At 38.2% G+C, this 14,320-nt stretch overlaps 1 protein-coding gene across 1 annotated transcript in view; it reads right to left on the bottom strand.

Moving 5' to 3' along the window:
- The window catches only part of Nuak (Nuak family kinase 1), a 585,653-nt gene that overhangs the window by 112,863 nt on the left and 458,470 nt on the right, over nucleotides 1-14,320 (bottom strand). The window contains exon 13 of the mRNA XM_067140970.2: nucleotides 11,511-11,729. Coding sequence (XP_066997071.2) covers nucleotides 11,511-11,729 — 219 coding nt within the window. The remainder of the gene's footprint in view (nucleotides 1-11,510; nucleotides 11,730-14,320) is intronic.

Below are 14,320 nucleotides of genomic sequence, written 5' to 3'. Positions count from 1 at the left end.
TCCAGGGAGTCCCTGCTTAGGTAACAGGATAACGTAAGTGATATTTCCTTTAACGTGTCTTAACATAACCTTTTAACTTGCAGGAATTCTTGTAATGTAACTCATGTCATTCTAATTTTCTTTGTTTGCCTGTTTCCAGTAGAATGGTACTAGCCCAATGCAATAAGGGAATCTTCAATTAGAAAATAGGTTTGTAACTAGATATGCTGCCACCTCATGGTACTTATACATTATATGGAAGTAAATACATGGAAGAATCCCAATGGTTTTCTCTTAAACTAATCCCTTTGCTAAATTATCTTCCTTTCCTTCACCATTAATTTATTGTTTTAAAATACCTTTGACGATAATATTTTAAGCCAGATAGCAATTTGCATCAGTTGGATTTTGAGGGCAGGATTACCAAACCTTACGTGCCTGCGAGCACGACTGTCAACTCTATCGGCGGCTTTAAAGGTTTTTAAAGGTTGTATCTTAATTAAATATTTATTGTTTTATAGTCCTACACCTCAATGGTCACCTCATTTGTAAGGCAGGAAATAATTCTGGATTAATAACACAAATAATATCTTCAAATCATCTTGCGAGTGTCGATGGTCAATGTAAAACAAAAAATGAATTAACACTACCTATATATACTTTCTGGTCAGGAGAATAGTTTATGACAATGTGGAATCAAGTAAAGGGGAAAGTCACGGAAATGTAACAAATTTCAAAATACATGTACAATTGATGAAAGGGGAATGTCACCACAGAACAAGAAATTAAAGGGGAATGTCAGCTTGGTATGTGGCAGTACTGTTTTATATGACGCTGAATTGATAGTCAGTTGTTTCACCTTACCGTGTGTTAGTTGTTCATGACTGTGGTTTATTGATTAGTTTGCATACAATGTCTGAAGAAGAGAATGGTAACACAATGATGGCATCAACCAAGAATAGACCTAGTTTCGGTCGAGTAATTGAGGTAACAGAGAAGCTTAAGGTACAATCTCATGAACAAGGGGAAGACTGTCACTGCAATAGGTTACAGTGTTTTACAAACATTTCTGAGAACAACAGAAAAAGGCTTCTCTATGACTTTAATCTGCTCAGTACTAGAAACAAACAAGAGTAGTTACTTATCTGGTCTAACAGACATTAACCCAGTTGCTCAAAGGAAGTCTAGAAAAACTAAATTTGAAGCATTCACATAATCAGAGTTACAGGTATAAAGTTAGAATCGCAGAAGACGGGCATATGGTTGAAAGAAATGTATGTTACAAAGCATTTCTGTCCATCTTCGGTATTTCTAGGAAACGGCTAGAGACCTTACACCCCAGGTTGACAAAATGCGGAAAACATACAAATCGACAGAAAAAGCATTCAGAATTAATACTGCATTCTATTGAGGATCACATAAAGTCTTTTACAGGAAGGCAGAGTCATTATAGTCTCCACAATTCACAACAAGTGTACTTGCCAGATAGCTTATCAGTTAAGAAAATGCATGCTATATTTATGGATAAGAATCCCAATAGTCCTGTATCATATGAAATCTACCAGAAAATACCGTATTCTCTAACAAATTTAACATAAGTTTTGGATATCCTTGCACGGATACATCCAGTACATGTGACACTTATGCAGCTGAGGTTAAAATTAGAATGTCAAAAATAGAATCACTTAACAAAGATTGTGCAGAGTGTAAGGAAATTGAAGCTCAATTATATCACTTGGGCATTCAAAACAAATTGCATCTTAAAAAAGCTGAACAGTTTTATACACGTAAGCGACTTTTGAGGCTCACTTCCAAGAAAAACCTTGATAGGGAAGCACTAGCGGTGGATTTCGAAAAGAATTTATGCATACCTAATTTATCCACTAACGACGTGTATTACCGCAGACAGCTGTCACTGCTGTCCTTCAATATACATGGTTTGTTTAGTGGACACTCAGTATTCTATACATACCCAGAGACAGCTGCACATAAAGCAGCAAATGAAGTGTGTTCTATGTTACATCATTTTATATTTTGTGAACTTGGAGACAAGATAAAACACCTGATAATCTTCTGTGATCCTGCACGTGGACAGAACAAGAACTGGACTGTTTTCTGATTTCTCCACTTTGTAGTACATCACGCGAAATGCCTTGATTCTGTGAAAATAATATTTCCAATTCGTGGGCACTCGTATTTGGAGTGCGACAGAAACGTGGCACTGAAATGAAATGTCGTATGGCTTTTAGTGCCGGGATGTCCCAGGACGGGTTCGGCTCGCCAGTTGCAGGTCTTTCTATTTGACACCCGTAGGTGACCTGCGCGTCGTGATGAGGATGAAATGATGATGAAGACAACACATACACCCAGCCCCCGTGCCACTGGAATTAACCAATTAAGGTTAAAATCCCCGACCCGGCCGGGAATCGAACCCGGGACCCTCTGAACCGAAGGCCAGTACGCTGACCGTTCAGCCAACGAGTCGGACAACGTGGCACTAATTAATCAGAAATTTGTAGCTGAAATGCCAGAAGACTGGGTGGATCATTTTAGGAGTGCCAGAAATAAGCCCTTCCCTTTCCAAGTAATTGAAGTTGATCAACTAATAATTCATCAATTGACCACATTTTTGACTCCCTTGTGCAGAAAAGTTTGCCCTTTTAAAACAAGACCTATACCATTGAGCATCAGTGATTCATAGAATACAGAGACAGTTACAATGGTCATTAGGAAAGACCTGTTGTAAATGCTCCAAAATCACCTCCACACTTATCAGAAACACCAGTTAGTGATTTTGTTCTCCCAGAGACATTTTATAAGTGCAGAGTTAGTGTACATGAAGTTGCTCTACATTCACGAACATGTTGGGAATATTGAGATTTTAAATTTGTAATTTATTTCTATTTCAGGTTTACATTCAATCTCTGAAGCAAAATTTCTGTTCTGCACGTCCTTAAATCATTTTGTGCACCAGAGGGAAAATTCTTCATTGATACACTTCGTCACTATTAATTAATAATGTTATTTGTTAGGTTTTGTTAAAAGTGACATTCCTCTTTATTTCCATGATAATGTGTTCATAAGACTGATATTCCCCTTGATTTTCGTGACAAATGTGTATTTACTCGATTTTCAATTTTTTTTAAATTATAAAACTAAATTCTACATTTCCATTATTATCTATGTACAACAACAACACCAGACAGGAGAAAATGGCTGCAGCTTTTCATAGGACATATCCTCTATACAAGAAGAAAACCATCTCCAGATGAGTTAAACTAAGGCACTACAATACAGTGATCAAAACGGAATGTCTGTATGCTAGTGAATGCCTCCAAATGACAGGAAAAGCGGGACTCATAGAAGCTGAGAAATTTGAAAGAAAGATCCTTCGCAAAATAATGGGTCCAAAGATTGTGTATGGACAGTATAGGCTGCGAGGAAGGGAAAAACTTTACCGAGACAATGAAAGGCTAATCGAGTCCATGAGAAAACGGACACATAAATTCTATGGGCATTTATTTAGAATGGATGAGAAGAGACTAACGAAAAGGATTTTCACAATACTAGACAGCAGACCTAAAGTGTCAGACAAATGGTTCAGGGAGGTGAGAAAGGATCTCAAACAGGTGGGACTAAATCCAGAAGACATCTCAAACCGAACAAAGTTTAGGTCAGTGATCGACAAATTTCAGGGACTCCATGACAAACCAAAACTTAACGGTGGGTAGACGGAAGAAAGAAGACAGGCTGCCAGAGAAAGGATGCTAAAGTTCTGGGCTGTGAGGAAGGCTTCCAGAAACATGTAATTGTTATCTAACGTGGTATCTAATGGCCGTAAACGAATATATATATATATATATTATAACCTTCCAATGTATGTCAGGATGAGATTGGTGAACACATTGGAAGTTTATGTTGAGAAATAATGTCAATGAAATCTTATGTTTGGTTATCACACCTCCAGGTGAATTTGAGTTCAGTTGACTTGTCTAATTACGTGAACGGCATCGCTGAATTGAAGATATCGGCGGATTGATAACAAGCTCTAAACCCCGTGGTGCCTTGGAAATATTGGTAGACAATTAAACATCGTGAAACATAGGGCAGGATTAAATGAATAATACACATTCCTCAAGTAAAGTTTCTGAAATGCATGAACGGCAGAATATCAACGACAGAATATTACTGAGGGCCATGAAACGTGTGAATAATAAGTTTATATGAGAGGGCCATACCTTGTACATCTAGTCTCGCACGATTCGACGATCGAGATGAAGAATGAAACTGTCGATTACTAACCTAAATACAAGGCAGCAATTATTAAATAAGTTCCTTTGCTAGTACAGCTGATTTATACGAGATCGTTACGCATTATGTGTCAAATGTTTCCAATTGTCAAGAACATATGGGAGCTAGAAGCAAAGAAGAATTCTAAAAAGCAAACCGTCTGCGATTATTATGTTGTTGTAGAATTTGTTTTGTCTCTGAGGAAGTTGACTCTCAATCTGTATCTTAGAAGGATCGGAAGCAAAAATTCGTGGAGAAAAGATTGTGTCGAAGAGATATATTAGCGTGATATTGGCATATTATAAACACATATTATATTGTAAAACAAGATATCTTGTTATCGAAAGTGCAAGGCAAGTGTATTAATTGAACTGTAAAATTGTATCAAGGTGTATTACCCTGTTCTAATTGATATCTCTGAGTTTCAGGTAACATGGAACCGTCAGTTATTGGTTATACATATGAGATGACTGCACGTATTAACATGAACAACTAAAATAGAGGGACCTCGAAGGATCTGGCCAGGAATGTGATGGACACTAATGGATAATGTTAATAAGTGAGAGCTGAACACGGAAGGTGACACCGTCGTGGAGCAACAACCCAGGATGAGTACTTGAATATCGTCTATATATTCCGCCATGTAGTTGCTTATTTTAGATGTAGAGTAGTATTTATTTTTAATGTCGATTTGACATGTATAATTTTCAACTTGAAGGCGACCGTTATTTGTTAATCATTGCGTTGTATTACTTATGATCGTTGCGTCTAGTGCGGTGAGTCAATCTACGTTGTGATAATATGCGATGGGTCGTGTAAGTTTTCTTTTAATGTCTGCTAGCAAGGTTTTACGGAATGATTTTTGGCATCGATGTTATTGGTACCGTAATGGTATTATTGTGATGAACATTAACCTAACTCATGGCTCAGAATACCTCGGAGGAGCTTAGTATTTGCGACGTGCGATTCTGTGGTCTTCAAATATTATGTGCTTGTGCAGAAATACGGTGTTTGATAATGGAAGTGTGATATTATTGTGGTGATATGGTGTTAATGTGGCAACGTATTTAATAGTTTTGACGTAATTGCCTGAATAGATTGTTCCTAGGTATTGTGAATTCGCTGTGCATGACGATTTGTGCGACGTGATAAGGTGTTTGATACGGTAGGATCTTTGAAAATATGTACGTGGATAGAGAGATGTGGATGGTTATAGACGTGTCATTAGGATTGCATATTTTATGATGATGTAATGTGAAGGTCCTGATGATGGCATTGGCGTTAGGAATTGTGTTGGTCATGCGTGAATTTTGATGTTGTTGTGATGAATGATTTATTTAGGCACGAGGCCGTATTTTAGAATAATGTTATAGGATTTTGCACTCACGAACACTAATAGATGGTCGTCACATTTATCCTATTTAAATACAAGATTGACCAGAGCGCACGATATTAAAGGGATGTTTAGGATCTTCGCAAAATAATCGGTAACGTAAAGATATTGGGTCATGTCGTGAAGGAAATATGATCTCCTATGGTAAGTAAATCATTTCTTTGCTAGTTGGATATTTTGTAGATCATTTGAGTTGACGCCTAGTGCTGATGTAGTTATTTCAGGCCAAACGTCGCAGTGGAATCCGGAGGCGCAGAATCAACGTAGTTAGAGAAGGTTATTGTAGATGCTGCAATGTCTATTGATGTCCTTTATCTAGGTGCAGTCTTCGATGAATGTTCGAGAGGATCGAGTCTGTCTTTTAATGCATGATTTTGATGGATGACATATTATGCTACGATCCTGTGTCTTTCAAACATTTCTCTTGCATTTATGATGATTTATGAATTTAGAATAACGGTGTTTTCAAGTTGCTAGGTAGACAGTTTACCGATAAATAATGCGATGATTTAAATTAGAATGACGGAATATTATGAGATATTTGAGTAGGAACAGCATTCTGAAGTGGACGATTCTATAATTCCTAGTTATTTATTTCGAAATGCGTGATGGATAATAGATCTTTCACTGTAAGCCTTCAGCAGAGGGACACTTTGTCTCTTTTGTTTTTTTTCGATTTTCTCTTGATTGACGATGTTATAATTTCTTTGTAACAAGAGCATGAAGTTAGGTGTTTATTTCAATTTTAACGTAACTTTTTTTTTTCCTTTCTATATCCGTTTGTGTTGCTAATAATTTGCTCATAATGTAATTGACATTCGAAGTTATTTGAAGTCATTAAACAGAAAATCCTTCCATAAATGAAACATTTCACAGAGTTCTCATTTGATGTAGCGTAGGAATACTAGGATAGTTATTTAATTTAGGATAAAATGAAATGATGGTTAATGTATCTTGATGAATATGCCAATATCCTAGATCTCTTAACATTCTGTTGCGGAATATTCACGTAATTTTTAGGCAGAAAATGACGATTACTTTCTACGTTTGAACCACACTGATAACAGTCCACTATATGAACCTGTGACCCGACTCGTCGGACTTGCACGTCCCTAGAGTGGAGGCTTCATGGATCTCCGACTGCTTTGCTTTGCCGCGGCATAACCCAACACTGAGATACAGAATTAAGATGTGCAAAATGGTCACAGGGATTGCTGTCAGGGCTCAATATATATATATATATATATATATATATATATATATATACAGTAGAAGTCCGTTATAGCGAGAATTCATAACAGCGAAAAATTTGCTCGCAATAACGGATTGTCGTTAAATCCGATTTTTGAATAAAAGTCGGAAAACCCCCCATGCACATTAAAATCGGTATGAAACGGCAATCAGTTCGTTCAAAACTTGCGTTTCCGCAGATGATATCCACACTATGGCTTACTTGTTTGTTATTTTTCGTAATCCGATACTACGTGAAAGTATGTTTAATTTCATTCTGAAGAAAACATAGTACCGTATTTCTCCGAATCCAAGATGAACCCCACTCTTTCTTTCACAAAATTTAAATCAGGCTCAAAAACAACTTTGTAAAATCATATGAATGCCTTGTTGTACAGTAGGCCTACGCATTTTTAGACGCCGAGCATTGACTTTCGGCTTTTTTTTTTGTGGGTGCACAATTATTCTTCATTTCCGCGGGTTTAAGGACCATTAACTTAACATTGGCATCATAATACCAAATAGAACCCGTTGAAAATTTTCCGGCAATACCTATTCCATGCGTCTCTACAATACAATGATCCATCAGGAAATTATTCTTGCTGTCTATAAAACTGTTACTTTTACGCAGCGTCAGATATAACCGGCTACCGCTACACGCACGTCTCGCTTGCCGGGTTCGGCCAAATTCAGCGACTAGTGATATATAGGCCTAACCGCGGACGTTGAAAGTCAGCGAACGAGTTTATATCGCCACGGTATGGCCATTTCGCCCTTGCGTTTTTCTTGCACACACCTCACAATTTCATCTTCGACTTCTTTAAAGCGTCCTTGTTGCGGAGCACTGAATGCATTTTTTGTACAGTACGCATTTTTTTAGCTCTTTGTATTCACACTAACATCAAATATTGGCTTTGGTTAGGCCTATGCCGTATTTTCTTGCAGCTACACAATTATTCTACATATCCGAGTGTTTAATAACCATTAATTTAAAATTGGCATCATAATATCGACTAGAATCCGTTAAAAATTTGCCGGCAATACCTTTTTCACGTATCTTTACAATACGACTATCTATCACGAAAATATTCCTGCTGTCTATAAATATTAATTTTACTATGCGTCGAGTACAATAGACGCATTATAATTCTGCCACTGAGTAGCCATGGCTTTTCTAAGAATTCGAAGGGTCACATGTTTTGATGCCATTCTGCAGATTTGAGAAAAACTCAGGCACTGTACAACCGGTTTTCGCGGCTAGCGATGTATAATACCAATATAAATGGTCCGTTATTGGACATTATAAATTTTCCAGCTAACTCATTCTTGGTTGCCAGCGTTTCGCCCTCGTGTGCTAGGGTGGGCTCATCAGTTGGTACCTAGCACAAGTGGCCTCCACGGTATGCACTAGCCAGAGTATTGGTAGGTGTGCTAGGTACCAACTGATGAGCCCACCCTAGCACACGAGGGCGAAACGCTGGCAACCAAGAATGAGTTAGCTGGAAAATTTATAATGTCCAATAACGGACCATTTATATTGGTATTATAAATTTACTCATTCAGGACAAATATTTCAGATTCCCTATGGGAATCAACATCTATATCATCTGATGGCCAAGCAGGCATCAATTTTTGATAATGAGACAAAGTCTCTTAGTGCATTGGCACTGCCGGTGGCTCCAGTTAGCCTACGCAGTGGCCTCCACGGTATGCACTAGCCAGCGTATTGGTAGGTGTGCTAGGTACCAACTGATGAGCCCACCCTAGCACACAAGGGCGAAACGCTGGCAACCAAGAATGAGTTAGCTGGAAAATTTATAATGTCCAATAACGGACCATTTATATTGGTATTATAAATTTACTCATTCAGGACAAATATTTCAGATTCCCTATGGGAATCAACATCTATATCATAGCGATGTATAGTAAAGAGGCGGTCATTTATTGTCAACGAGTTCTGTGCGCGTGTGAAAAGAAGCAGCGTGGTTACTGCGGTAGTTGCCAGTGGGATCCATGTTAGGCCGCGAATGCAACAACCCTTGTGTTTTCACATGACATTCTGAGGAAAAAGGTCTTGGATTCGGAGATATACGGTATCACTCCAGATATTTCTGTGGCAAACACCTCAGCGTTCTTCTTCAAACAGCATCACCTTAGCTAACCGTATATGTATCATGAAAATATATTTGAAACGCACGTAGAGAAATAACCTCCTCGCAAAAAATTTACATGTAAATTGCCGTAACTAGACGCGAGAAGATATGAAATATCCTCTGAAATCAGTGATGTACTCTGTCATATCTTGAGATGTATCAAATTCTTACTTAATTTCCGTAATAACATTAAAATTGAGATCTCGTTTACTTCAGTCTTTACTTTTAACGAGTTAACAGCTGCTATCGGCCATGTTATTTACGCATTTATTACGAAAATGTGTTATCCTCTTTCATTACGAATTTTCTCTAGAGAACAGCAGTCGATGGGTAATACTAATCAACTCCAACATCGCCTTTGAATGTCAACGAGAGAGCTCGCAAATGCACAAAGTGAGAAAACTATACCGTACCGAAGATGATCGATCGCATTTTGTTGCAAACGTTTCAGTTTTCTTATTCAAACAGCGTCACGTATCCTAACTTAACCGTACTATACGTATGATGAAAACACACTTCAAGCGCCAGTAGAGAAATTATAACTTTCTCGCTATACATTTTCATAACAGCCTTTCCGTAATTTAACCAGACGCGATAAAATATAAACTAACCTCTGAAATCAATTAAGCACTCTGCCATATCTCGAGGTGTATCCCATTCTTACTTAATTGCAGTATTTGGCCTCAAAAGTAAGCGGTCGTTTAATCAGCCCTAATTTTTAACGAGTTAACAACCGTTATCGGACACGTTATTTACGCTTTTATTACGAAAATGTGTTCTCTTTCATTTCGAATTTTCTTTACAGAACAGCTGTCGATGGGTATTACTAATCGACTCTGACATCGCCTTCGAATGTCGACGAGAGAAATCGCTAGTGCACATAGTGAGGAAACGATGCCGAAGGTAATCGATCGCATGCAATATCATCGCTGGTGTTCATAAATATCGGTAACGGAAAAAATCGCGCGCTTTATCGCTCGTAATAACGGATGCGTCAGTGACAGGGTTCTCGCTGTAACCGAAGGACGATACACAGTTCAATATAGGATTTTCGAAGGGACAGAAAAAAGGCGTCGCTATAACGGAGTTCTCGTTATATGCCGCACTCGCTACAGCGGACTTCTACTGTATATCTATGTACAATACCAATACATTAGGCTAATCTTACATAATATAATACTTTATGTACATGTATTCTTGTAGATAATATTAAAGGTTGAAACTTTCGAACTGAATTATCTCAGTTTGTAGAAAACTGAGCTCGATAGCTGCAGTCGCTTAAGTGCGGCCAGTATCCAGTAATCGGAAGGTAGTGGGTTCGAGCCCCACTGTCGGCAGCCCTGAAGATGGTTTTTCGTGGTTTCCCATTTTCACACCAGACAAATGCCAGGGCTGTACCTTAATTAAGGCCATGGCCGCTTCCTTCCACTTCCTAGGCCTTTCCTATCCCATCGTCGCCATAAGACATGTGTCGGTGCGACGTAAAGCAAATAGCAAAAAAAGTTTGTAGAAAATATGACATACCTGCTCTTTCCTGTATACCCTTCAAATGGTATTTTAAGGATCCTGATAGTTTTGCTGAAGAATGCGCTACCAACTTACGTTCCTGGTAGGGTTGTCCAGCACCTTCCACATCCTGTTGCCTGCCTGTTCATGTCACCTTTAGTCATCCTTGTTTTGTGTATTTTGTTTATCTTTTCCTTCTTTGTTTTTAATTTTTCAGAACAAATTTTATAAGTAGTGAGAATGTCTGTCCATATGAGGCAACGAAGCTATGCCATCAACGAAGCTATGCCATCTCTGGCCAGTACTATTTCAGCCGACATATTCAAAATGCCAGGAGGTTTGAACGTGATCTTGATCATTCATAAGGGTACTACTCCCACTTCCAATGTTGCTGCTTACTCAGCACAGCGTTGCAGATTACCATTAATAGTTACTATCATAAATTAGAAAATCTGGGACATAAAACACGTAACATTGTTGTTAAATTTGTGTAAGAAGTGATCAAATGGGCACATTTATGTTGTATATTTAATTAGTGTCTTTCTTGTAACAATCACAAACCAAACAAACAAACCCCATGGCACTACAGCCCTTGAAGGGCCTTGGCCTACCAAGCGACCGCTGCTCAGCCAGAAGGCCTGCAGATTACGAGGTTTCGTGTGGTCAGCACAACGAATCCTCTCGGCCGTTATTCTTGGCTTTCTAGACCAAGGCCGCTATCTCACCGTCAGATAGCTCCCCAATTCTAATCACGTAGGCTGAGTGGACCTCGAACCAGCCCTCAGGGCCAGGTAAAAATCCCTGACCTGGCGGGGCCAGGGCCTCCGGGTAAGAGGCAGGCACGCTACCCCTACACCACGGGACCGGTTTCCTGTACCAATGTATATTGCAAATGGTACACATAGCTTTCTCAAGGGAGTGTATTAAATTAAAAAATCTTTCATGGAATATATACCTACCTCATCCTCCTTGGGCGACCAAAACGACTGGATGAACGATGTCTCGATCTCGAGGTCGATTCATCTGATGCTGAAGGTTCCAAGCTCCCTGCCCTAGGGGTGACATAGCCACCACCTTCCACTGCAATTGGGATGATAAATTCACGAGGTGATTTGTGGATGGTGTCAGGTCCTTCTGTATCAGAATCTTGTGTACTCTGACGAGAAAGACTACCAGACCTAAAAAAATTGAAACGGGGGAAAATGTGAAGTAAAACTGAGCAAGGGGAAAAAACACAATTGGAAAAAAAACCTCAATTTTCCAAAATGTCACCACCATCACTGCAGAAACCGAAAATGCTCTAAACAAAATTCCATCCGATCTACGTAATGAAATCAGATATGAAGTCCAAAAAAGATTACCACAATACATTAACAAACTCAACAATAACAACTATGACAACAAAAATGCTGTCGACAGCATACAACTTAAGAAACTGAAAGACAAAGTTAAGAACAACAAATTATTAACGAAGTCAGATAAAGGAAACACTACCGTCATTATTGATAAGAATGAGTACATAACTAAAACCAAACAATGCTTCCTTGACAACACATTTCAAATGAAACAAAAAGACCAACCACCAAAATCCAGAAAAATCTAAAAACATTACTTAAAAACAAAGAACAAATCTCAAAATTAACCATAATGAATCCCAGATTACTGACAGATAAATCATATCCTAAAATTCACAAGGAAAATGTTCCTATGAGGCCCATCATAAATTTTAGATCAAGTCCAACATACAAACTTCATTCAAACTTCCTTAAGGAGAACTAAGTATTTTTAGCTAAAAAAGCAATTTGAAACTCAATAGAATTTTGCAAAATCATAAAAGAATTGAAAACTGAGCAATACCAAAATTTAGTATCATACGATATTATTAACCTCTTAGCATAAAAGCCAGAGTATACTCGGGAATGTCGCTCACTGATCGGTACCTAATTAGTTTTTCAGTATTTCCACCAGATATTTATAAAATTATTACTTCAGGTTCTTATTTTTGCCAAAGATGTCTCTGACTCAACCATAAAGGATATTGGTGACTCAGGCAGCTTTCTTTCCTGGCCTTTCTGTATTTATTGCTATCTACCTGTAAGTGTACTTCATCTGTTAGGTGAAAATGGAGAGTGAAGAAGAGTTTGATATTAAGTTTAGTGAGTCTGATAATACTGTGTGCGCGATGCCAGAGAAAAGAAGGCACAAAGGGAATACAGGTACATGTGTAAGGAGTGCGATGTAGCATTGTGTACTGATCCTTGTTTTAGGGCATTTCACACAGCCACAAACATATGAATCATGTCTTTCTTGTACAGTATTGAGCACCATGTTACCTTACTTGCCATTTGTTTAGTGCTGTGTTATTTATTTTACATGTAAATTAAAAGAACAACCCACAAAAATATCACATGTATACTCGGGATTTTAAAACAGGAACTTTTCAGCAGCTTATATTTCATTGTGCAGACTGGAAAGAAATAGAGTTAGAAATGGCTGTGGAAGTAAGGAGAAATTGAAGGAACTTACTAGGTAATTGAATCTAGCAAAGAAGGCAGCTAAGGGTAACATGATGGCAAGCATAAATGGCAGTCATACAAATTTTAGTGATAAATGGAAGGGTATGTATAGGTATTTTAAGGCAGAAACAGGTTCCAAGAAGGACATTCCAGGAATAATTAATGAACAAGGGGAGTGTGTATGTGAGGATCTTTAAATGGCAGAAGTATTAGGTCAGCAGTATGTAAAGATTGTTGGTTACAAGGATAATGTCCAGACAGAGGAGACTAACGCTAAAGCCCATATGATAACAATGACATTCACAATAAGATACAAAAGTTGAAAACTAGAAAAGCGGCTGGAATTGATAAGATTTCTGGGGATATACTAAAGACAATGGGTTGGGATATCGTACCATATCTGAAGTACTTATTTGATTTTGTTTGCTTGAAGGAGCTATACCAGATAAATGGAGAGTTGCTGTGTATAAAGGAAAGGGTGATAGACATAAAGCTGAAAATTACAGGCCTGTCAGTTTGACATGCGTTGTATGTAAGCTTTGGGAAGGCATTCTTTCTGATTATATTAGACATGTTTGGAAAATTAATAAATGGTTCGACAGGAGGCAGTTTGGTTTTACGAAAGGTTATTCCACTGAAGCTCAACTTGTAGGATTCCAGCAAGATATAGCAGATATCTTGGATTCAGGAGGTCAAATGGGCTGCATCGCAATTGACCTGTCTAAAGCATTTGATAGGGTGGATCATGGGAGACAACTGGCAAAAATTAGTGCAACTGGACTAGAGAAAAGAGTGACTGAATGGGTTGCTATATTTCTAGAAAATAGATCTCAGAGAATTAGAGTAGGCAAAGCTTTACCTGACCCTGTAATAATTAAGAGGGGAATTCCTCAGGCCAGTATTATTGGACCTTTATGTTTTCTTATATATAAATGATATGAGTAAAGAAGTGGAATCAGAGGTAAGGCTTTTTGCAGATGATGATATTCTCTATAGAGTAATAAATAAGTTACAAGATTGTGGACAACTGCAACGTGACCTCAATATTGTTGTGAGATGGACAGCAGGCAATAGTATGTTGATAAACGGGGTTAGAGGTCAGGTTATGAGTTTCACAAGTAGGAATAATAATGTTATTTGCTTTACGTCCCACTAACTACTCTTTTACGTTTTTAGGAGACACCGAGGTGCCAGAATTTAGTCCCGCAGGAGTTCTTTTACGTGCCAGTAAATCTACCGACATGAGGCTGATG

This window comes from Anabrus simplex, chromosome 2 (assembly GCF_040414725.1).
Source record: "Anabrus simplex isolate iqAnaSimp1 chromosome 2, ASM4041472v1, whole genome shotgun sequence".
Lineage (NCBI taxonomy): Eukaryota > Metazoa > Arthropoda > Insecta > Orthoptera > Tettigoniidae > Anabrus > Anabrus simplex.
Note: the sequence above shows the minus strand (reverse complement) of the source record. Positions and strands in the feature narration are given on the sequence as shown.